The 24,193-nt window shown below is 39.2% G+C and overlaps 3 protein-coding genes across 8 annotated transcripts; 1 reads left to right on the forward strand and 2 right to left on the reverse strand.

Moving 5' to 3' along the window:
- The first annotated feature begins 6,244 nt into the window (after window positions 1-6,244).
- LOC136210774 (tubulin beta-2 chain-like) lies at window positions 6,245-9,560 on the forward strand. The gene is made up of 3 exons (XM_066002173.1): window positions 6,245-6,717; window positions 7,255-7,524; window positions 8,608-9,560. The coding sequence occupies exons 1-3, from the start codon at window positions 6,324-6,326 to the stop codon at window positions 9,282-9,284; spliced, it is 1,341 nt and encodes a 446-aa protein (XP_065858245.1). The 5' UTR covers window positions 6,245-6,323; the 3' UTR covers window positions 9,285-9,560.
- A 1,056-nt stretch (window positions 9,561-10,616) lies between these two features.
- LOC136210775 (serine racemase) lies at window positions 10,617-15,358 on the reverse strand. Of its 3 annotated transcripts, XR_010678208.1 has the most exons (8): window positions 15,087-15,354; window positions 13,431-13,631; window positions 13,262-13,348; window positions 12,947-13,177; window positions 12,583-12,656; window positions 12,292-12,478; window positions 11,409-12,203; window positions 10,617-10,804 (listed from the first exon to the last, which is right to left on the reverse strand). XR_010678208.1 is itself a non-coding variant. In XM_066002175.1 (7 exons), exons 2-7 carry the CDS (start codon window positions 13,604-13,606, stop codon window positions 11,957-11,959), a joined length of 1,002 nt encoding a protein of 333 aa, XP_065858247.1. In that variant the 5' UTR covers window positions 13,607-13,672; window positions 15,087-15,358; the 3' UTR covers window positions 11,294-11,956. The 3 variants fall into 3 exon arrangements, 2 of the variants coding, with proteins under 2 accessions (XP_065858247.1, XP_065858246.1); XM_066002175.1 differs by lacking the exon at window positions 10,617-10,804 and having other exon boundaries at window positions 11,294-12,203; window positions 13,431-13,672; window positions 15,087-15,358; XM_066002174.1 differs by lacking the exon at window positions 10,617-10,804 and having other exon boundaries at window positions 11,296-12,203.
- Window positions 15,359-17,155: 1,797 nt separating this feature from the next.
- On the reverse strand, window positions 17,156-20,822 carry LOC136210776 (pentatricopeptide repeat-containing protein At2g41080). 4 transcript variants are annotated; one of them, XM_066002177.1, is made up of 2 exons: window positions 20,654-20,822; window positions 17,156-19,820 (listed from the first exon to the last, which is right to left on the reverse strand). In XM_066002177.1, exon 2 carries the CDS (start codon window positions 19,662-19,664, stop codon window positions 17,628-17,630), a length of 2,037 nt encoding a protein of 678 aa, XP_065858249.1. In that variant the 5' UTR covers window positions 19,665-19,820; window positions 20,654-20,822; the 3' UTR covers window positions 17,156-17,627. The 4 variants fall into 4 exon arrangements, with proteins under 4 accessions (XP_065858249.1, XP_065858250.1, XP_065858248.1 ...); XM_066002178.1 differs by having other exon boundaries at window positions 17,156-19,829; XM_066002176.1 differs by having other exon boundaries at window positions 17,156-19,951.
- Window positions 20,823-24,193: the final 3,371 nt, after the last annotated feature.

Here is a 24,193-nt window from a genome sequence, read left to right on the forward strand (position 1 = left end):
GAAAATCAGAAAAGGCCAGCAGAGACAGAAGATGAAAGTGAGGAAACTCCTGAGCAACCTTTGCAAAAGAAGAAGAAACCTTCTGGGCTAAAAACGATTGATGCACCTCCTCTAGACTTTTTAGTCTCTGAAGACTCACATTTTGTAAGAAGTCAAGAAATTGATCTTGAGAAGACTCCTGCTGACCAAGAAGAAGAGTTGGGTACTGATGATGGTCAGTTTGATGTTGAAAGGACAAATTATGTTGAGCCAAGTAAGGATGTTGATGCTGAGTAGACTGAGAATCAAACGGAGCAGCTTGTGCAGGACAAGGTTGTGGAAGGTATCAATGCTGACCTTGGACTGAACTCCTCTTCTGAGTCTCTTGACTCCATTCCTGCTGATCCCTCACCTCCAAACAAAAAGGACAGCTCTGGCAAACGACTTAAGCGAAAGGCTCAGAAAACTCCAGTTATTGATCTTCTAGACGATTCTCCGCTAAGGGAACCAATCTCTGACCTTACCACACTCCAGTTCCAGTTCTTCAACACCGTCATTGAACCAACCTTGGACCAAATCAAGAAAAAGCAAGCCTCTGTTTCTCAGACTGAAGAACAAGCCGACCCCAAAGCTCCAAAAGGTCTTGTTTCTGCCGAGCAAGTGCTCGAAGTTCCTGCTACTCAAAACAATGAGTTAGCAAAGGAAAATCCTGCTCAGGTCAACACTGCATTACCTCAATCTTCTGAAACTACTCAGCTTCAGGCTGACTCTGAACAGGTCAATATCTCTGCCGATCCACCTCTTCCAAATCCTTTAACGCAGAATGAAAATCAGTCAGTTCCTGCCGCTGATCTGAATAAAAGCCCAGCTGCTGACCACACTGGCACATCCAAGTCTGGACAGCACACTACTCCTCCTCCATCCGGTCCTATTCCATTTCCGGCCTCTGAACCACAACATGATGAATCTTATGCTTACCTGCATGCTACTGAGTCTGGACGAAGAATCATTGACTCAGCTCAAGCTTTACTTCAGGAAATTTATCACTCCAATGCCGATGCTGCTGGGTCTGTCAATGTTGAGCCAACTGGCATGGCTGTCTTCGATGGTCTTCGGGAGAGTACAAGTCAACTCCAAGCATACTCAGCCAAACTAAATTGTGCTGCTCTTCGTGAGACATTTATTCCTCCCTCATCTGATGCTGGAAAAACGGGGGAGAAAGAAATGCACGCTGTTGGAACTCAGCAGAAAATGGGAGAAGCATCTGGTTCAGGAAATCAGGGTCAGCAACAAGGAACCGCCAAAGGGAAAGGCAAAGTTAATCCTGCTCACCAAGCTCAAGCCAATAGGAAGAAATAGATTGGCTAGTTTTAGTTCTTGACTTGTAATCTGGCGTGTTTTATCCTGTCTTAAGCTGACCATCTATATATTTATGCATCTTTCATTCAAACTGATAAATCTTATGTGATGCTTACTTACTTATTGTGCTATATGCTGATCTGTCTTAAATGAACAAACAAACAAAATTAAAATGGAACATACTCAGTACACATTTGCTCTGATACATCCGTTCATAACTCTGATACCTAAAACTGACTATGTATCAAACTGAGTAAACATATGTTTCAAGAATTGAACTGTTCTGAAAGCTGACCTAGGCTCATCTGAATTAGATTTTGGAAGGTCTAGAATTGAACTTAGTCAGTATAGGCATGTCTTAATTTTACTCGATTAAATCTTAGAAGGTTTAGAGTTAATTTAAGTCAATAGATGCAACCTTTATGGGGGAGTAACTTCAGAAGTATAAAAAGAATTTCAATCATGGGGAATCTCAATGCTGAGTTCCATTAATCAAATATTTTGCCAACATCAAAATGAGGGAGTTTGTTGAAACACCTTTCCATATGATTTTGATTTGACAAAATTATTTAAGTTAATCCATGATTAAGAGGAAATTAAATTTAAGTGCTTTGATTTAATTGTACTAATATATTTGTTCAATGTTGAGTATAAGTATAAATGAAAACAGAAATAAAAAGTAAGACAGGACGAAGTCAACATGAGAACATAGCACAAGCTGAGTGGAGTGCAACTCAGTATAGCAGAAGAAAAGTCATCTTCAGAATAAACGCTTAAAGATGGAGCTAACCAAAGAAGCTGAGTGGAACGCAACTCAGTATCAAAGAAGAGAAGTCTTCCTCTAAACTTAAAGCTTGCAGACGAAGCTGACCACGGAAGCTGAGTAAGAATATGACTCAAAAGCAAAGAACAAAAGCAACGTCAATAAAGTCAAGCTGAGTGTTCGTCAGGACAGCATGATTGATCGGTTTGCTAAAAGACAAGATCCGACATCTGTCTGCACCAATAATAGAAGCCTTGAAATTACGCACAGAGTCAATTTCGAGATGCATGGGTCAACTGTCCGTTAGCTAAAAGACGAACTGGCACTAGAAGACGCACCTACGGGAAGAAGACAAGCCTGACGCCTGTGAAATTCAGACGACAGGATTGGCCTGCAAATCTGAAGCTGACCTGAACAATGACGCAATAGATCCGTTTGAATCCAACGGATAATTCCAGATTCAAATCATTAAAAGCTTTAGACTTCAACTATAAAAGGACAAGTTCATTCTTGGATCCTTGGCCGATTGCTGAAATACAAAAAGAGAAAAGATATACAAACAAAGCACATTCAAACAAGAAAAAGATCTTACACCAAATTTTCATTTCTGTGTAAAAGCTAGATTGATTTTGTAATCATCTAAAGTGTTCTTCATCTAGAAAGAACAAGTTTGTATCAATTGTAAAATTGAGAGTGGTGCTGAGTACTCGGTTTTAGTACTCAACGGTAGAGAAATCTAGGTGTTGGGTTATAGCACTTAGTAGGAGTTGAGTAGACGAATAGAGAAAGGTACTCTTGCATATTTAGTTGCCTTGTAAACGGTTTGTGCTCTACCTTTAAAGAGCTCAGTATTGGATTGAAAAAGCCCGAAGTGACTCTGGGGACTGGACGTAGGCGGAGAGGCCGGACCAGGATAAGTCGTGCTGAGTAATTTCTAACTCTCTCTCAATATATCTATATATGTGTTGCTTGATTAAATTGCTTAGGATATAAATTGTAAAAGCTGACACTGAGTAATCTTGGTGCTGAGTTGGAAGCTGACCTCAAGGGTTAATTCCCAACTCACAAGTAAAACAGTTCCAGTCAGCATCTGACTAAAGCTGTCTTACATCTCTCGGCCGTGCTGACCTAAACTAAGTTAAGTAACTTAAAGAATTGATTAAGTCAGCATAATTTAACGAAAAAGTTACATTAGTTCCTAACCCCCCCTTGGAACTAATCACACGAAAACGTTACATTAGTTCCACATAATCACTGTCACTATCCTCCCCAAAATCTTCTCCAAAGTCCCCTGTGAATCCCATATACATATCATCACTCACAAAACCATCTCCACTAGCATCACTAACTGATCCATTATCATGCATCATATCAACCCCTTCCTCATCAACCCCTACATTATCATGCATCATATCAACCCCTTCCTCATTAGCCCCTTCCTCATCAGCTCTCTCATCATCAGCCCCTTCCTTATCAACACCAATATCAACCCCTTCCTCATCAGTGATGTCATCACTAACCACATGCCTCACCTGTGGTGCCACATCAGTCATGTCCACATTAAGTGGTGGCCTAAGGGCTTCAAAATAAACATCCCATTCAGGGTGATCCTTGTTTGCTACACATATAAAAGCTACATTATTGTCATCAACTATCTCTTCACAAGAGACCTCACCACTCAAACCAATCACATGATACCATATACGACATCCATGTCTACACCCCAAGTCTCTGTAATACCCTAAAAGCTGAAAATGTGACAACAAGTCTTTATCCACATCAACCTCTGCCATATCCCCTCCAATATACTCCATAGAATCGTCATACGAAGACCATGTCCCCCCCCAAAATGAAGTAACAGAGTTATAATATCAGTCATAATCTGATACAAATCAAATGAAAGCGAAATTCAGTAAAGATACCAAGTATACAAACACAAAAACATAACATGCATACACGACATGCAAACAATTAAAAGGGAGAAAAAAACTTGAATTGCAACTCAACAAATCAACAAAAACGATGAATTTATCCACCAACATTAACAAAAATCCTAAACCGATCAACAAAATCCAAAATGACTACTTGTACATGGAAGAATTTTCATACCTTGTCTGACACGTCAATCCAAGTAACCCCACTGAACTTCCCTACTTGCAAAGCAGAAACGAAGCAAGAACCATGGTTTGTTACGCGAAAATCCGGTGTAAATCCTTCGCCCTGATACTCTTTTACTCGTTCGTAGTAATTTGCATAAGAAACATGAATTGAATCATGTATGCAGTAGGGCTAAAGTTACGTATTGTTCGTTGGTTTCGCGAGGAAGATGAAGATGAGTTAGAAGATCAAAGGTCAAAGTGTATTCCTTCATTTAATTCGATTTTCTGCCTTTTATATTTTTAATTTTTTAATGACAAAAATGTCCTTGGCCACGTCATCACCCTTGACGGAATTCCTGCCGTTTCCCCGAATTTGGTAACGGTGACAACCACAGGGTTGTGTTTGGAAAAAAAATACCACATGTACCACATTGCAACACGGCCAAACCACAGGGTACTTTTTGGTAATTAACCCTAATTAAAAATAATGTATATATATATTTAGTTGTGTTTATATGGATTGGGCTTGAGATTTGATTTTTAAACCCGAGTCCGCTTAAATTTATAGGAGGCAAGACTGGGCTTGGACCGAGTACTTTTACATAACAGCTTGATAGGTCCGGTCCGAGCCCGGTCCATGGCCAAGTCTAATATGAGGAGTGATAAAATGAATTAAATAACCAAATTGACCCTTTCAATTAAGTCCAAATCAATCTTTCGCTATGGATTCAGTTAAAAATTTGATTTGTTTTACAAATTGATCCAAGATCAAAGGTCCTTCTTAGTGCAATACATTTTTTCTACGTTATATTTTGATATCTAAAATTTATTTTTAGAGTTTAAAACTATTATTTCAAATATTAAAATATATAGATGTATTTTTTTTAATTTTGTAACATCTTTCTGTTTTGTCTCCTCTCTTTAGTGTCTAATTTTTAAATTTAAAAATTGAAAGACAATGCTCCTCAACTTGTCATGGAATGGATTGAACTTTATTAAACTTTTCGTGGAGTGAAATTAAAAAAACATGTTAAAGTGTAAAAATAACTAAATCCAACAAATTGGCATATATGTTAAATTTGTAAAAATAACTAAATAAATAAAAAAATATTAAATTTTGAATATAAAATTGTATTTTAATATTACGTCGGTGGGGTATAATAAGATTGAAATAGGATGTTGTTATATTCAACCCCAAATTTCCACCCCCAGCCCCGTGAAAGAACGAAAATGCCCTTTTATGGGTTTTGGGGTGAAAAGTTTTTTTTCTTTGCCTTTCCGTCACGCGGGCGTGTGGCTATCACGCCTCATCGCGTGGTCGGGCGTAATAGCCACACGCCCTACCGTGTGGTCGGGCGTGATAGACACACGTCCCACCACACGGTAGGGTGTGTGGCTATCACGCCCGACCACGCGGTGATGCGTGATAGCCACACGCCCGATCGCACGGTGAGACGTGATGGCCACATGCCTGCGTGACGAAAAGACAAAAAAAATTAGTCCGTTAAACCCGTAAATACCTGTTACCAGTTCAAACTACACAATTGTACTTAAAACCTATAAATACCATACAATTTTAACTAAAATCAGTAACAATAATATAAGTTCATGAATAAATATTATTAATTACAACACATAAACTAATATAATCTAGTCCAAGTCACTCTCTTTTCAGCGTATATATTGTCCAAGTGACGAACACTCGGATCATGAAATATATATCATTGGGTGACAATGGAAGGCACCGAAAATCCAGGTCTTAAATAAAGACGTATGTAGTGATGACAACTCCCCAAATGACAAATCCAGGTCTTTAATCGTTTGTAAAGAGTACAATGAAAATAAATGAGAAGCTCGGTCACTACTTTCCACTAGCAACCAATAACCTCATGCAACGTACCCAATTTCACAATCTTAAACTACTTCTTTCCGTGTGGGATGAATACTAATTTCAAATATTTCAATTTCCCACTAAGAACAAAACCCCGTCGTCACCTTAACGGAAGCCGTCAACTATTCTGCTATAAAACCCATCTCACGCCAACATTTTGTTTCAGACGACTGCAAAACACTTTTTCCCTCCCAATTTTCATTTCCATCGCTTTACAGAGAAAAGACAGAAAATGAGGGAAATTCTCCACATCCAGGGAGGCCAGTGCGGTAACCAAATCGGAGCCAAGTTCTGGGAAGTTGTGTGCGCCGAGCACGGAATCGACTCCACCGGTAGGTACAACGGCGACACTGATCTCCAGCTCGAGAGAGTTAATGTGTACTACAACGAGGCGAGCTGTGGCCGGTTTGTGCCTCGTGCCGTTCTGATGGATCTGGAGCCTGGTACAATGGACAGTGTTAGATCCGGGCCGTATGGACAGATATTTAGACCCGATAACTTCGTTTTCGGGCAGTCCGGTGCGGGTAATAACTGGGCTAAGGGGCATTATACGGACGGAGCTGAGTTGATTGACTCAGTTCTTGATGTTGTTAGGAAGGAGGCTGAGAACTGTGACTGCTTGCAAGGTAATTTCGCAATTCCATTTCTGTTCGTGCTTAGTTCTCTTTTCGTTCCCTTTTGATTTTTCTTCTTTTCTGTAATTTGCATATGTAGCTGTTTAGCTGGCGGAAAAGGGGGAAATGTTGAGAATAGGGTTAATTAATTATACTCATGATTATTTAAGTGTTTGTTTAGTACAGATAAATTAAGTGTTTAGAGAGAAAACTTTATAGTGATTTGGAAAACTGAAAACATGTACATTCTCTTATTTTTTAGAAGGCTTACTTTCATATATGACCATAATATTTTTCCCTGAGCTTTTAAAATTGAATGATTATCATGTTAGTGAGTATAAAGTTGAACGACCATGAAATGTAATTTATGTGTTGAGTATATGAAGCGAAGCGTTTTCTATCTCGGGTTTATTAACTTTAATTCGATTTGAGAACATGTTGCTTCTTTGGAATGTACCGATTAGAAATTTGTTTTGCAAATTAATAATCAAATGAAAAGTAACATGCCAATTGTTACAGAATAAGACCTGAAGTAAACTTTGGTTACAGGTTTCCAGGTATGCCATTCCTTGGGAGGCGGTACTGGTTCTGGAATGGGAACATTATTGATCTCGAAGATAAGGGAAGAGTACCCTGATCGGATGATGCTCACATTCTCTGTTTTCCCTTCACCAAAGGTGTCCGATACTGTCGTTGAGCCTTATAACGCAACTCTTTCTGTGCACCAGCTTGTGGAAAACGCAGACGAGTGTATGGTTCTTGACAACGAGGCCCTCTATGATATCTGCTTCCGTACTCTAAAGCTCACCACTCCCAGTTGTAAGTTGTTGCTTTCTTTCTGCTCTTTGTTTTATTTCTTATTAAGTATTTTCAATCTAGACTTGTTTTAACTGTAAATAAGTAAATCGATGTTTGATTGTGTGATTAGGAGCTTATATAAGATGTTTGGGTAGCTATGAGATTGGAATCAGCCATGGAAACATTAAATTTATGGATTTGAGATTGGACCAAAATGGGTTAGAAGTTAGTTTAGTTGTTTGTTGTATGTGATTTGAACTGAATTGTTGTGGAATCAAGATATTGTAATCATTATTCTAAGTATATGGTGTTGTATTCTCATTTTTTAGGTTTTAGATAAACTGGAGTTGCCATGTTCTACTGGCAACAATATGTTAGTGCCTCTAAACATCTGTTGGTTCATGTGTGTTAGAATTGTCCACTTGCGCCACAAGGTCTTAAGATTCTTTGTTTGTTATTCTAATTGCTCAAACACAGCCGTGATTGCATATAGAGTTTTACTTCCTAGATATTTTTGGTCCAGTAAAAGATCAGTAATTGCATGGATCTTCCTATTCGTAACGACAAAGATTGTAGTCTTTTGTAACAACTAAGAATTTTGATATAATTCATTGGTTATGTTACATTTATACAAAATTGCAAGAGAAAAACGAAATCAGGGGATATTGTTTCACATTTTCTTATTGCTTCAATTTAATATCATAATCTAAGCTGGCCTATGATACGAATATTTTCTTTTGGAGGAGGATTAAAGGTAAAAAATGATCCCATAATTATTAGGAGAGATCAAATGTCCCTAATATGAAAAACAATGCAATGTTAGGCTAATATTCCAGACATGATGCAATTTTTAGCCTGTTAATAGAATAGAAGAAACGACTTGCTGACTTGTTAGTAATAAGTGTTCAGCGTGTCAGCAGGCCGTTTCTTCCATTCCACTCGAGAGGCCAAAAATTGTTCCATATCTAGAATGCTAGGTTTAATATTGCACTATTTTTCCTATTAGGGCCATATTTGATCTCCCCTATGAATTAAGGGAGCATTTTTTACCCTTAAAGATCTCTCAATTTCGACTGTAACTAACTACCAGAAATGATTTATCAGTTGGAGACTTGAACCACCTGATTTCAGCCACTATGAGTGGCGTTACATGCTGTCTCCGCTTCCCTGGTCAACTCAACTCAGACCTCCGCAAGCTTGCTGTTAACCTCATTCCATTTCCTCGGCTTCACTTCTTCATGGTTGGCTTTGCTCCCCTTACATCTCGTGGTTCTCAGCAATACCGTGCTCTCACTGTACCAGAACTCACCCAACAAATGTGGGATTCCAAGAATATGATGTGTGCAGCTGATCCTCGACATGGCAGATATCTAACAGCATCAGCAATGTTCCGTGGCAAGATGAGCACAAAGGAAGTCGACGAGCAGATGATTAATGTTCAGAACAAGAACTCTTCCTACTTTGTTGAGTGGATTCCAAACAATGTCAAATCCACAGTCTGTGACATCCCTCCAACAGGCTTGAAAATGTCTTCCACTTTCATCGGCAACTCGACATCAATCCAAGAGATGTTCAGAAGGGTCAGCGAGCAGTTCACTGCCATGTTCCGCAGGAAAGCTTTCTTGCATTGGTATACCGGAGAGGGGATGGACGAAATGGAATTCACCGAGGCTGAAAGCAACATGAACGATTTGGTTTCGGAGTATCAGCAATACCAAGATGCAACTGCAGATGAGGAAGCAGACTATGAGGATGAAGAAGTGTATGAAGAGGAGAACTAGAGATTTGGGTTAGTTTTTTCTGCTTGGCTTGCATTTTACTTATATAGCAGGGCTCATGGGGTTTATTTCTTTTAGACTGATTTTCGGTATGGGGTCGGGAAGGAGTTGAACACCCACTGGTCGCTCTGAAACTCCATTGAACTTATGTGTGGAGCTTTTAATTGTGTGCAAACATATATGTCATTGTGTTTTAATACTTTTAGTTTCGATTATTAATTTGGTTATTCTAATGGACTATCAAGATGTATGTTGAAGATCTAATTGAGGATTTAAGAAGATTAAGGGTGTAATTCAATTGAAAAGATACTAGTTAGGAATCCAATTATACTGTGTATTTGGTTGAAACCATATGGTGGCTAGTGGAGCATCATTGATACCTCTTCAACTCTAATCTTTCTCTCTTATTTCTTTCTTAGATTCCAAGTATGATATTTTGTTTTTGTTGGACAATTTCTAGTTTCCTCCTCATTCTCATAGTTGGAATAGCTGTTGGAATCCTCTTCCTTGTTTTCCGGCCAAAGCCCATTGGTTTTAAAATCAGGAGATTGCAAATAGCACAGTTCAATCTCAACATAAATTCAAAAGCCTTGAATTTCAGATTTCGTATGACAATAAAATCAAATAACAATTTCATAGTGGATTTTATGTGACAAAAAAATCTTTATCTATTAAAAGCTTCAATAACTTCAATAGGTATCAAAATTACTTTTACAAAGATGACAAAACTGAAAGCTTGATTGAAAAGAAGAAAAGAGAATAGATCGGAGTTGCATATCAATGGGTCCCACTTTTATGATTTTAGGGGCTGACTTGGTGAAAATTGGGGAAGTGAGGACTTGATTGCTGATTTATGTAGAGTGGGGGTTAATTAAATTTCGGCTTTATAGTTTGGGCGGCAAATGGGCTTTATGCTAAAAAGAAAAATACTATTATCTTCTTCTGTTCTTATGTTAAGTTATTAGATCACCGTTAGTGATTGTAACACACATATATTACAAAGAGTGACACTCATAAAACACACTCTACTGTAATCTAAAGTTACTTCAGAATTAGTAGGGTCAATTTGTAAAAGTTAAAAATTAAAATGATGATTTTTTAATAAATTAAAAATTCTTACTGTTGAAACTTAAAAATAAAGGATGGTTTTTTATAAAAAAGAAGGATGATTTTTAATTAAATAAAAATGCACATAGTATAAAAATAAAAAGAGTGACAGACAGTGGTTGTTTGCCACTAATTTGCAATTTCAATGCTTCGTAAGGATAGTATATGAGGCGTGTACTACATACGCCATATGCAGCACTTAAGAAGCCAAACGTGGATTCTATTGGCTTCAGTTTCTTCCTTTTTAGTCTCCATTATTTCTTTGTTATTCCAGTAAGCAACTCAGCAATTGTAGTAACACACTTGTAATAATCCTTTTGATGGTCGGGTGTTACAACTTATAACACCCACTAGAATTGCTCTTATCATCTACCACACTTACTTTGACTCGTTGCTATGTTCCATTTTCTTCTTCTCTGAAAGTCATAAACCAATTTTGACATTTCAACCAACCCATAAAAAAATTACATTTAAGAAGTGAAATTACTAGTTTCTAAAAAATTTGAAAAGCATGATAAAAATGTAATGCATTGAGGCCCCATTTATTTACCAAAAAATATTGGGTATTTTTTTTTTTTGTTATAAATAAAATATCATATGATGTTTGGCTATTAAAAATAAGAGAAAATTTGAAAAAAAAAATGATAGGTGGCTGATGTTTTTAAAAGGGTAAGAAAAAATAGAATAATTCGAAAAGGTTTAGAAAACATTTTACTCTTTAATATTTTCCTCATTTTCTTAGTACATTTTTGTGTTGACTAATATAAAATTTTCCGTTTGACTTATTTTTCCAAGCAAACAAACAACGAAAAATCAGAAAAATATTTTTCTGCACGCAAACAAACAGAGTTTGAATATGTATTTATATTAAATAAGAAAACCCCATAATCAAGATAAAATGATAAAGATTAAGGTCCCTACTAAGAACAAAATGTGGGAGCATCAAGAATCAAGATAAACAAAGAAATATAATTTAGATTTCTCTTATTAGATATTGCAGAACACAAGTAGAGATTTTACATGGGCAAGAGCATAAAGCCTTCATCAGTAATGCTCCCAGCGCAGCAAAAGAAGTATCATCAACAATAGAACCAGCCCAAAATCCTGAGCAATTATATAAGGCAAACCCAAATTCATAAGATTTTTGAGTTAAAAGCATCACGAGACCTCTAACCTTTCGAAATTTGTAGTATCAAATCTATCACCTTTTATTTTGACACACCAAACTCTTAATAATTATATTTGGCTACATCGAGCCCTTCATTAACTGAAAAATTAACTGTACAATACACACCCGATCAGATGCGTGTCAGTTGCCACGTTGTCAAAGACACGGTGTCACAATTTTGACATGTCAAATGACACATAGATTACTGGAGAGAGAACACCCAAACAATCAATGAGCATGGATACAATACCATTCATCCAATTCCCAGTAATAAGAACTTCTTCAACTTCATGTTCTTACTTGTAACAATATGCAGGCTTAAATAAGAACTTCAACATACAAATCATCTAAAGTTGTGCATACATGAGTATAACAAAGCTTCAAAGGGAAGAAAGAATTTTCAGAGTCTCAAAGAATCCCATAAGACAGTAAGGTCAACATTACCTCCTGAAAGTACAATACCTACATTGCTGCAATCCTTCCATTTTGGATTTGTCCGGAAACTATCAGATAAAACAGCTGCAAGCCCAATGGCTCCACTCGGCTCAACGGCCACTTTCAGTATCTCATAACACAGTTTCATTGCTTCTACGATCTCCTTATCTTCCACAGTAATAACGTCATCTACAAGATCACGTACGACTGGCCTGCGTGATCGTGATCGTGATTCGTGAGAAACCAAGTTGGTTACATAGACTTGAAAGCCATAAACAAATAAAATGCAATTGCCTTTACCATGTGAGATTTCCTAGAAAAGCTCGGAGCCCATCAGCGATAGTGTTGGTTTCGGGCAATGTTATGATCTCGCCAGCAGTTTTTGATTGAGCTGCATCATTAGCTCCCTGAGGTTCAGCTGCCAAAATTCGAATAGATGGGTTGATGGCTTTAGCAGCCAATGCCACTCCTGATATTAATCCACCTCCTAAAATTATCAAGTCACTAGATTCAACAATGAGAAAACAAAGAAGAATTAAACCGACAGATGATGAAAATGAGTAACGGATACTTAAAATTTGTTAAACATACCACTTATCGGTACTATTATAGTGTCAATCTGCGGGGCTTGCTCCAGAAGCTCCAATGCTACTGTACCCTGTCCACTGTAAAGACAATTAAACACTTGATATATGCATACAACTTCATAAACACTTTCCGGAAAAGAGAAGAAATACAACTCCCTAAAGGCATTTTGTTAGAAGACTTCAAGACCCAAGAGGTGCATTTTGCAAAGCAAATTGTCCTAAATTTCACTGACCACAATGGTGATCTCTTAGTGATATCTAATTCTATCTTACACAATGTGCAAATCAGAATTTACAGTTATTATCCTTAATTTAACAAACGGGATCAAACTCGACTTAAATGCAAGACAAAAGAGGAATTCAACTACCTTATAATACGACCATCATTATACGGATGAATAAGAACAGCACCAGTTTCTTGCACTACCTTGGCTGCAACACTCTCCCTTGAGTTCATTGTAGGCTCACTCCAAGTAACCTGACCACCATAGCGTTTGACATTCTCAACTTTGCATTTCGGAGCATTTTTTGGTACAACAATATATGCAGGGATTCCCCTTAGTTTTGCAGCCAAAGCCAATGCTGCAGCATGGTTACCACTATTTATAGAAGATACAATAAGGTAATTTTTCAGTCAAGCAGGTCGAAAACATGAACTTCCGAGCAAGTGATGTAGAGCAAACCTGCTGTGTGTGACAACTCCTTTAGCTGCCTGATCATCATCAAGGGAAAATATGGCATTGCAGGCCCCTCTGCATTTGAATGCTCCACTGCCAAAAGATAAAAGAAATTGGGTCTTCACAATTCACAGAAAGGTCATAAAGAACTCAAACTTAAAGCATTCCTTCTCACCCTTTCTGAAAACATTCACATTTGAAGAAAAGCTTCCTTCCAGATATAGAATTTAGAGTTTCTGAGGTAAGAACAGGTGTTTTATGAATAAATGCATCGATGCGTAATTGCGCTTCCCTTATTGAGGAGATATCAGCAGCATATTTCCCTGTGTTAGTTTGGCTGTTCCTGTCCATGGTTTGTGGTGCCAATGCAGGCAAACTATGTTGTTTCTCATGAGAAAACAAAAAAAGCAATTTCAGCTGGCCATGGCATATTAGCTATTGTTAGGAATTAGATTGGATCGTGTGCGGAAAAGAAATTACGAGTTAACTCAAAAACACAATATTTGTGTAGTTCTAACTAATTTTGCCTACATCCACGAAAGAAGAGAAATGTTATTTTTGATAATCAAGATTACATTATTTGTTGAAACACTTGTCAAACCAATAGTTATTAAAGGCACATGGCGCACGTAGGCACTAGGGACCCGGAGCCTCGGCGCATGGCGCGTACATAGCTAGACAAGGCGCACTTACCAAAATAAAGTTTATAAAACTGCAAAACTAACATAAAAATGCAATGAATACTAAACCATGACAATATTCTTAATTATAAATAAACTTTAAAATGCAAAATAAACCCCATATTAGAAACTAAACTTGAATACTAAATCCTTAGTTCTACTCGTCAAAACTCTCCCTTTTTTTTCCTTATTTGGGACCCTCAGATCATAATACAATTAATTCAAAACGTGTATAATATATTCCAACTTTAGAAAACCCTAAAAACTGCAGCTATGTCACCAAGGTGCGCCTTTGGCAACTGCAACTTGGCGCACAATGGCGCCTCTAGCGCATGCCACGGAGACTGTGCCAGCCATTGTGGATGTCAAGGCGCCAAGGACAGCACCTGGTGCGCCAAAGGCGCGCCTTTAATAACTATGGTCAAACCCCTTCGAATGCATAAGAAAGAACTCTCTAATTTTCTTGGTTTCATTTCATCTCTTTAAAATGCCACCAATGTTCATATACTTTTGCTCATACTTTGAACACACTTTACAAGCCCTTTTGTATGTTTAAACCATGAGCTAAAACCAATCCTAAACTAATTACGAATTATAATTATAATCACAATAAAAACTTTAGACAAAAGAAGTAAAAACACGAATTGGCCCATAAATCCAGCTAGCTGGTGGGCGACGAGGCACTGCCTCGCTAGCAAGTTGAGCTATCTCAGCCTGTTGACCCTATTACTATTGCTGAAATTGTTCCTTCTACATCCGTTTTCCCAAACTTCATTGGTGTCTAGTGTCCAAACTCAAACTATTTTGTGCCTCTAATACAATGTTTGATCCAAAATAATTTTTTGGTTTCTACTACAATAATTGAACAAGCTTATCCGGCTGTGGACAAGCTAATTAAGTTTCTAGTGTCAACAATTAGAGAAAAATCCCAAATACGTTTCAGAATCAATTTGATTAACACCAGAATTTAGTAGCAAAAGTAAGATGAGCCACGATGGTTTGAAGATTACATGGCTGAATCCAAGTTCATTTTGCGGTCTTAAACTAGTAAATGGGGTTTAATATACAGTCCAAGCTAGAGGACATCACTTGCAATGGAAGACAAAATTCAATAAAATAAATAAAGCTGAAGAGACTGAATCAAGACTTACATAAGATAGATGCAACCGCAGAATTTTGGTGAAGATTGCAGTTTGGGTTGCTCAGCTTTTGTCTCTATCGCTGAGATGACATTATTGAGCAAGAAGATGCAATAACTGACATCTAAACGTTTCCGTTTTAGGGAGCCGGAACAAGGGAATAATAAGAGGGGCTTCTGATTTTAGGTGTTGCTAGTCAATACAAAATTTTAGGATAAGAAAATTCATTTTGAAAAGATTAACTTTTAGAACTCTCTCTATTCATTTTTATCCTTTTTGAAAATACTAGTTATCCATTATTTTTATTATATTTTTTGCTAAACAAATGAGAACTAAGTTTCTTTTGCACATATTTATACTTCGAGTTGAATTGAAAATTTGACAATATGACATTTTATTATTGAGATTTATCATTTGCCATTCCTTCTAAGAGCACCAATTTATGTTCGGTATCAGTTATTTTAAGTTTTTGATTTTTTATTTACATATTAAACAGCTGATTTTTAATATATTTTTTTTATCACATTAAACATGTGATGACAAAAAAAAAAGTAAACTTTGAACTTTTACTTGTATAAAGTAAAACTGTAAAACATTAGTTCAAACTATAAAAAAATATAATTTTAAACCCAAGTAAAATGAATCACCTCTTTTAACTGAATTAGACATTCATAACTAACTAATTTAGCAAGTAATGACATAATGAATGAGACCAAAATAGATAATGAGAGACTTAGGGGATGTTTGGATGTTACTTTCCATACTCTTGTTTGCCTTTTCATTTCAAAATGGAGAGTTTTAGGTGTTTGGTTAGGGATCTCATGTTTGCCTTGCAGGCCTGAAAAGCAGTTTTTTCAAACAACAAGCAACAACAAAAAACAAACTGTAACAGCAAACAGTAGGTAAAACAAACACACTCTTAATATGTCTAATAAAAAATGAAAGATCAGAGACCTCACAATGCTTTCTACCTTCTAAATACCATCTTTCAAGTTGATAAAGGGACTATTAGTCTGATTCAAAAAAAAAAAAAAGGGGGACTATTAGTAAAATAGTATTTAATTTTGTGAATATTAGCTAGAATCTTATTCTGTTGTAACCAAATATCTTGCAACCTCTGTAAAGACAAACTCAATTTTAATCAAATACAATCACTTGAGGTAAAATCGTTTTATGGTATCATAACATAACCACAGGCTGTTTAACAATCCTGAAACTCTTCCTTTTCTTCTCTCCTTTACATTTTGCTGCATCTATGGCCACTAACGGCAAGCACAACCGATGTTGCTACAGATTAGATATTCTTAAAAGGACCTGCGTAATGTATTTTATTTTTATAAAGGAAGGGCAACTTTATTCATGAAAAAGAGATAAATCCTTATGTCAAGTACTCTCAAATCAACTAGAAAAAAAAACAATTAACATCGGAAATAAACATTTCTAGCAACAACATGAGCCGCCTCGCTTTACTAATCTAGAAACAAAAAATTGTACAATCAGAACGGTAGTGAATAAGCTCCCTGCAATCTCAGATTATTTCTCAAAATTTCGATAAATCCTGTTTTGTGGAAGACAACCCATCAACAACAATTGTGGCATCAACCACAAAACAAACATGTGAGATTTCCTAGAAAAGCTCGGAGCCCATCAGCGATAGTGTTGGTTCCGGAAAATGTTATGATCTCACCAGCAGCTTTTGATTGAGCTGCATCATTAGCTCCCTGAGGTTCAGCTGCCAAAATTCGAATAGAAGGGTTGATGGCTTTAGCAGCCAATGCCACTCCTGATATTAATCCACCTCCTAAAATTATCAAGTCGCTAGATTCAACAATGAGAAAACGAGGAATTAGACTACCTTATAATACGACCATCATTATACGGATGAATAAGAACAGCACCAGTTTCATGCACTACCTTGGCTGCAATATTCTCCCTTGAGTTCATGCAGGCCAACTATGTTGTTTCTCATGAAAGAAACAAAAAGCAACTTCAGCTGGGTGGCTTTTCCGGTTATCATGTCAAAATCATCTTACATATCTGTATGTTCCACATGATTATATATGATATAAATGCAAGAAAAATGATAATTGTGTTGTGTAGCTTCACAGTCGTACTGTCTCGGTAAAACATAAAATGTGTTATCATGTCAGATTTGACAAAAAATGAGTTGAAAATTTATAAGAATTGATGATCTTAATATTCATATGCTGCAAAGCTGTGTTTTTATGTTCTCTTGTCACAGTTTGTAACTTAAAATATCATGTCAAACCTCTATCCTTTTCTGCTGGTTAAGTATTGTTGATGAAGAGAGTCAGCCGTTATCATAGTTGTTGATCTGTCGAATCAACTTGGTAAGAGGAAAGAATGATACAAAGCATTTGATGCTTTCATTTGGTATCCAGATATATCACAACCTCCAAATCCAAGGGTTTGAATAAGCAGTTTCAACAACGAAACAAGTAAAGAAAGATCTGCACCATTTCGGGCCTGAATGGGATTCCTCAACGAGTCAGCTTTGGTGCATAATAATTGTAAGGCCAATCTAGCATCCAATTACCAGTAATCTCCACAAGAACATATGCCACTTCTGAAATGGTGAAATCTGCTAGTATCCCGAACTATGATTTCTCGGTTTTTTATCTGAGATATGTACTTGATGGCTGTATGACAGTCGGTGCAAACCCGAATATTCTTCATTATTCGTATTGGAATTCCGGGGGAAATGTTCATCAGACCAAAAGCAATAGCCAATTTTTCACTATGGTGTGCCAAATTGTACTCTTTCTCCTCACTATTCATATCATGGAAAACAGAGGCAGTATCAGGCACATATCCATGGAGCTTCAACTCTTCAATCAACTCTTTCAAATACAAATCAATAGCCTCTAATCTCGGATGGGATTTATCCGCCATACAGAACAGATGAATCTGGTTTTTAACTTCCACCCAACTTACACCTGGTTCCTTCTTCACATTTCTATCTCTCATGGCTTTCCTTACCGCTGAAACATCTTCCCAACTCTTAGCAGATGCGTGAATGTTTGCGAGAAGCACATACGAAGCTGAATCCTGAGGATCAAGCCTAAGTATTTCTTCAGCAGCCCTTCTTGCCATATCTGCATTTTTGTGGATTTTACATGCTGATAATAAAGTCTTCCAAATGATAGCATCTGCTTTTACGGGCATCGATCTTATCTTTGCCTCTGCTTCATCCAAGCAACCTGACCTACCGAGCAGGTCAACCACGCATGTATAATGTTGTAGTTTAGGCTTCAGTTCATACTTTTTCACCATCAGCTCAAACAATTCCATTCCTTTGTCCTTTAATCCACAATGGCTACAAGCATAAAGTAAACTTAAGAATGTAACATCACTTGGCTCTAACTCTTCTTGCTCCATCTGGTGAAACAACTTTATTGCTTCCTCTCCTCGTCCATGGAACCCGTAAGCAGAAATCATGGAGCTCCATAATACAGGATCAGCATATTTGCATTCTAAAAAGACTTTCACCGAATCTTCCAAGCACCCGCACCTCGAATACATGCTAATCAATGAACTAATCACTACAAAGACAGAACTGGCACCAGCTTTAATCACTTCAGCATGAATTTGCTGACCTTGGCCAACAGTTGCCAATTCTGAACATGAACTAATTACACTAGCAAAAGTGATTTTATCAGGCCTGAAACCTCTCATTCTCATCATATTGTACAGGTCAAGAGCATCTTCTGAATAGCCATTTTGTGCTTTCCCTGCAATAAGTGTATTCCATGCCACAACATTACGGCTTGGAATACATTTGATAACTTTTTCTCCTTCTCCCAAGCTTCCACTTTTCATATACATGTGAGCCAAGGAGTTGCAAACAACCAAACTGAATTCAAACCCACTTTTCATCACATAAGCATGAACCTGTTTCCCCGCATGGAGAGCTTTCAGTCCAGCACAACCCCTAAGCACACTACCAAGAGTAAAATCATCTGGGAAAAATCCCAATTCATACATTTTCTTGAAGAAATCCAAACCCTCCTCATTACGCTCGAACTGGGTCATACTAGCAATCATAGCATTCCAAGTGGCAAGATTTCTCTCAGGCATTTCTTCAAACAACTTGCGGGCAGCTTCCAAATCCCCAGCCTGTATATGCCCGTTAATCAATATGTTGCATGACATGACGTTTGTTTTTGGCATAGAATTGAACAATAAAATAGCTGTTTGCAATTCTCCAATCTTGGAATACATATTTAGGAGATGATTGGTGACAAATTTCTCTATGTAAGCCCCAGATGTGATGATCAAAGAATGAAGCTGTTTTCCTACAAGGACTGACCTTTTGGGTATGCAAGATTGTATAAGGTAAGAGAAGAGAGACGGATCTGCCCATATCTCCGCTTTGTAGCCGTCGAAGGCTTCTTTTACGAGTCCGAGAGAGCAGAGGTTCATGAATTCACCTTGAGGCGGAGAAGAAGCAGCAACCACCGTGTTAGTAGAGACAAAACACCGCCGTGTCCAGATGCATAGGCGACCCACACATAATTTTCCAGCCATACTACGCATACTGAAATGCTTGCCATTAACGCAAACAGTCATCTAATCATACAAGTTACCACAATGTGATTTACTTTGGGGGCGCGGGAAAGAAGATTTAAATATCAATTTTAGGTTGGAATTAGATCCAGCACAGCAGATTGAGCAGAATCCGCTGCTTAGGTTGATTGAACTTCCAGAACCAAGCAACATCTACACCTGCATTAACTTTCAAGTCGTAGCATTTCATGATTTTCATGTGCAGTTTCGTATACTTTGCTTAACAAAGAATAGAATCTGGCATGCTTGACCATTTACTCAATCTACTACAATAATTGAACAAGATTATCCTGCAGTGGACAAGCTAATTAAGTTTCTAATATCATAAACCAAAGAGGATTGTAAAAAATTAGAGAAAAATCCTTAAGATGATTTCAGTGCAAACAAGCTAAATCGATGAAAGAATCAATCAGATTAAGAACAGAATTTAAAAGAAAAAGCAGTATGAGCCACAATGTTTGGGTTGGGGGTGGGGGACGATGAATCCTTAGTACTCTCAAACTAATTAGGAATTAAAAGTTAAAACCAATGTTATCGGAACCAGACGGGACATCAAACCGGATTTGTAAATGGGTCACAAGTCACTTGGTCGGACCGGATGACGTAACAAACAAACACCAAACTCTTCAAGTAGGGATGTTTTAACTCCAAGTATGCCTTTGCAAATGTACACTAAAGTAAGTATCAAAAAAATTTAAAGCAAGAAGAGTATCAAAAAATGCTAATTCATTGGAGAAACTAATTATTAATTACTAATTACATAAACCTGCAAGTCGGGAAGAAAGGAAAGAATGGGGAGCAATTAGAGAATGCTCTGTCGGCAAGGACATATCTAAACTAAGAGGATATATATCAAAAATTTAAATTACAAGACAAAGCACTCAATGGACTCAATGTAGACAGTATGAATCAAAATTTTACAATCATTTGAAAATTACAGACAGTATGAATCAAAAATTAAGCAGGAAAATTAAAGGGGATATGAATCAAACCGGTCGGAGGCTTTGAGGCGGCGCCGGAAGCAAGGTCAGGCGGCGGAAGCAAGAGGTGGTGGCAATAGGAAGAAAGAGGGGCTGGGAAATTAGATGGGTTTCTCCTTAGGGTTCATCGAATGGGGAAGAAATGAAAAGGGCTCGGAAAGGTTCTGTTCTCACAACAACAAACACATTAGGTGCTGTTTGGTAAGGAGCGTTTTAGGATAAAAATAGGGATTTTGACCAATTTTAGAGGTTTGACCACTGAAACCGCTGATTGGAGTGTTTGTTAGAGAAAGGTTTGGGAGAGAGTTTTGGGATGAAAACGCTAATTTAGAAAAAACTCTTAAAAAAAGCTTTTTCAATTAGCGTTTTGGAATATTAAAATTAATGGACTTCTTTAGACTCCCTTTTTTCCTGCGCCAAAATTAATACCCTTATTCGTCTTTTTGCACAAACCGCTATTATCAATCAGCTAATTTTTACCAAACAGGTCTACACAAACAGCTAGTCAAATCAGCTAATGTAATCAGCTAACAGCTAACAGTTAATTCTCAAACAGGGCCTTTATATTTTTGGTTTTTAATTAATTTTCTTTTTAATTTTTTAGACAAAAAAAAGATTAATTTAATTTTTTTTAAATAAATAACCGGGGTCACACCGGTTCCCGGTTGGACCACCGGGTCCCGGTTTGACCTCGAGTCTCTCCGGTTATTTGAGTGGTTCAGACCGATTTTCTGGCTGGTTTGCAGCCTGACCGGTCGAACCAGCCAGTTCGATCCGAACCTGATAACATTGATTAAAACAATAACGATTAACATTGCATAGATGTCATTTTTTAGCGTTTTTTCAATAAATTTTACTCCGTTCGTAAACATGATTTTAAATTTAATTTTAGAATAACTTATCAAGAAAAGTGTGGTTTTAAATCTTATAATTCATTGGGTTATGATATAAAATGATTCGGGATATGAATCATGGGCCCAAAGGCCCAGGAAGGCCCAAAAGGCAGAAGGGCCCAGGGCCCAATCACCCTCTATAAATACACAGCTCACATTGGAGGCTAGGGGGGCGGGTAAATCTCTCTATCACTTGCACATTCAGTTAATAGATTTTCTTGAGCCACTAACTGTCTTGCTCGTCGGAGTATCCGCAGGGACCCTTCCCGGCGCAAGGACGAGCCGTCGGCAAGCCAGACGACATCACCGAAGACCAGGATCACTGTGTTCGCATACCTGATTATTTGGTGCGGTGAGCGTGGACTACGAGTGACTCCAGATCTTCAAACGAGATGCAAACCCCTAATGACTCGGCTCCAACTGTAGTACCAGAAGCTGGAGCGACCAGCTCCATGACACACGCCGGAGGCGTGATCCAAAACCTTCCGATCTCCCCCAGAAACCTTGGGCCTCTGATGGAGGAGGTAGGCCCAGAAGAGGAAGAAGCCTTTAACACCACTCAACTCCTCAGCGCAATCCAAGGTTTTCAAACTACGCAGGCCGTACACACGGCGGCTCAGATGAAGATCATTGATCAGCAGAGAAGCCTGCAGGAGGAGAATGCCAAAATTTGGCAATACCTCAAGGAGGCGGCAGAGTTACAGAGGGAGGGAGCCTTCCCAGAGCAGGCCCCGGAAGCAGCGGTCATCGCGGGAAGAGGAGCCGGAGCCGGAGCCACCAGAGAAGGCGAGGAGCGGCGAGCGGGAACTACAGCCGCGGATAGCGAGGAATTGCTGGAACGGAAAATTCAATGTTTTCTCGATAAAAGGGCACTCGGGGGTGTAATGGGAGGGAGCATCACCTCCAGCAAAACGCCACTGGTGCAAAGGATTATCGAGAAAAGGTTCCCGCGTGACTGGAAAGCTCCTCGACTGGCCCAATACTCAGGGACCGAGGATCCTAACGATCATGTGGCGTCATTCATGAGCACCATAAATTTATACTCAAAGGACGAAGACATCATGTGCAAGGTCTTCCCCACCACTCTCTCATCCAGCGCGCAGGAATGGTATCGGGGACTTGCCCCGGAGTCCATCGATTCTTTTGATCTCCTGAAGGACCTTTTTCTCTCCCGCTTTGCCGCAGCGGCAAAGGTCAGAAAAATCAGTTCGGACCTCAACGGTCTTAAGCAGCGAACAACCGAGCCTCTGCGCAATTTCCTATCAAGGTTTCATCACATGGCCTCGCAAGTCAAAGGCCTCAACCTGGAGGTGGCCCACGACGCCTTAGCAAAGGGGACCACTTGCGAGCCTCTAAAGCAGAAGTGTTTCCGAAAGATTCCTAGATCTTTCGAAGAACTGATGACCATGGCACAAACGTTTGTCCGATACGATGACTGTGACCGACCCGCCGGATACGAGGAGACAGAGAGGGACAAGGCCAAGGGTGACACGCACAAACAGGATAGAAGCAGAACGGCCCCGAAATCGCGAGAGGAGGTCCGAGTCCGCAAGGAGGCTCCGATGCCCTTTCCAGCCCGGGCTGAGCGCGCCAACCCGGAGCGAAAGGGGGATCGTTCCTGGGGCAAGGAGGTGCATTACGCCACTCAGCATCAGCCTCGTCGGTTCACACAGCAGGTTCCGGTCGGAGACAAGGGCAAAACCCGGGCAGAAAAGGAATACTGCAAGTATCACAGATCCTCTGGACACTCCACGGAGAACTGCTATCAACTACAGAAAGAGGTCGAGCGAATCATGGAACAGGGGGCACCACCAAAGGCGAGCAGGCAAAGAGAGCAAAGCCCGAAGCAGAGGGAGGCGGGGCGAGCAGAGGAGCCAAAGAGGCCAAGGTACCATGGGGAAATACACGTCATAAGGGAAGGAGCACCGGCACTTTCCGCACCGCCCGACTGCTCCCGAAAGAGAAAGGCGATCGGGCAAACGTTAACAGTGCAGCCTCCACTCCGAACTAGCCACTCGGAGGCCCTTGCTGTCACCATTAGCATCGCAGGTTTCAAAACTCACCAAGTACTTGTTGACACCGGAAGTTCGGTGAACCTGCTCACTTGGGCGGCTCTCCGCGCAATGAAGAATACTCGCACCGCCCTCTGGGCCGGGACTTTCCCCCTGGTCGGCCTCTCTGAAATCGAAGTGCCGGTAAAGGGAGTTATTACACTACCGACTATCTTGGCCGAAGGGGTAGAAGAGGTCGAGGATACCACGGAATGGGTGGTGGTTGATATCCCCCTGGCTTACAATGCCATTATCGGAAGACCTCTCCTGGCCGCCCTGAGGGCCACGGTGGATATCTCCGAATTGTGCTTGACGTTGCCCTCTCCACGTGGGAAGATCACCGTCCAGGGTGACCGTATGCTAGCCAAAAAGTTATAGTGGGAGGCAACTCAACCCCGAACAACGCTTTACTTAGAGGACGGTCTGATGGACATGAGGGGTTACAATCCTGTGCCCATTGAACCTGTCGACGACTGTATCCTTGGGGATAGCAAGATAGTGAAAATGGGAACGAAACTCGCTTCCCCACTGGCCGAGGAAATCAAGGTTGTCCTAACGGAGCATTCGGATGTTTTCGCCTGGTGCACCGAGGACATCACGGGGGTCGC

The sequence above is a fragment of the Euphorbia lathyris genome, chromosome 1 (genome assembly GCF_963576675.1).
Source record: "Euphorbia lathyris chromosome 1, ddEupLath1.1, whole genome shotgun sequence".
In the NCBI taxonomy this organism is placed as follows: domain Eukaryota; kingdom Viridiplantae; phylum Streptophyta; class Magnoliopsida; order Malpighiales; family Euphorbiaceae; genus Euphorbia; species Euphorbia lathyris.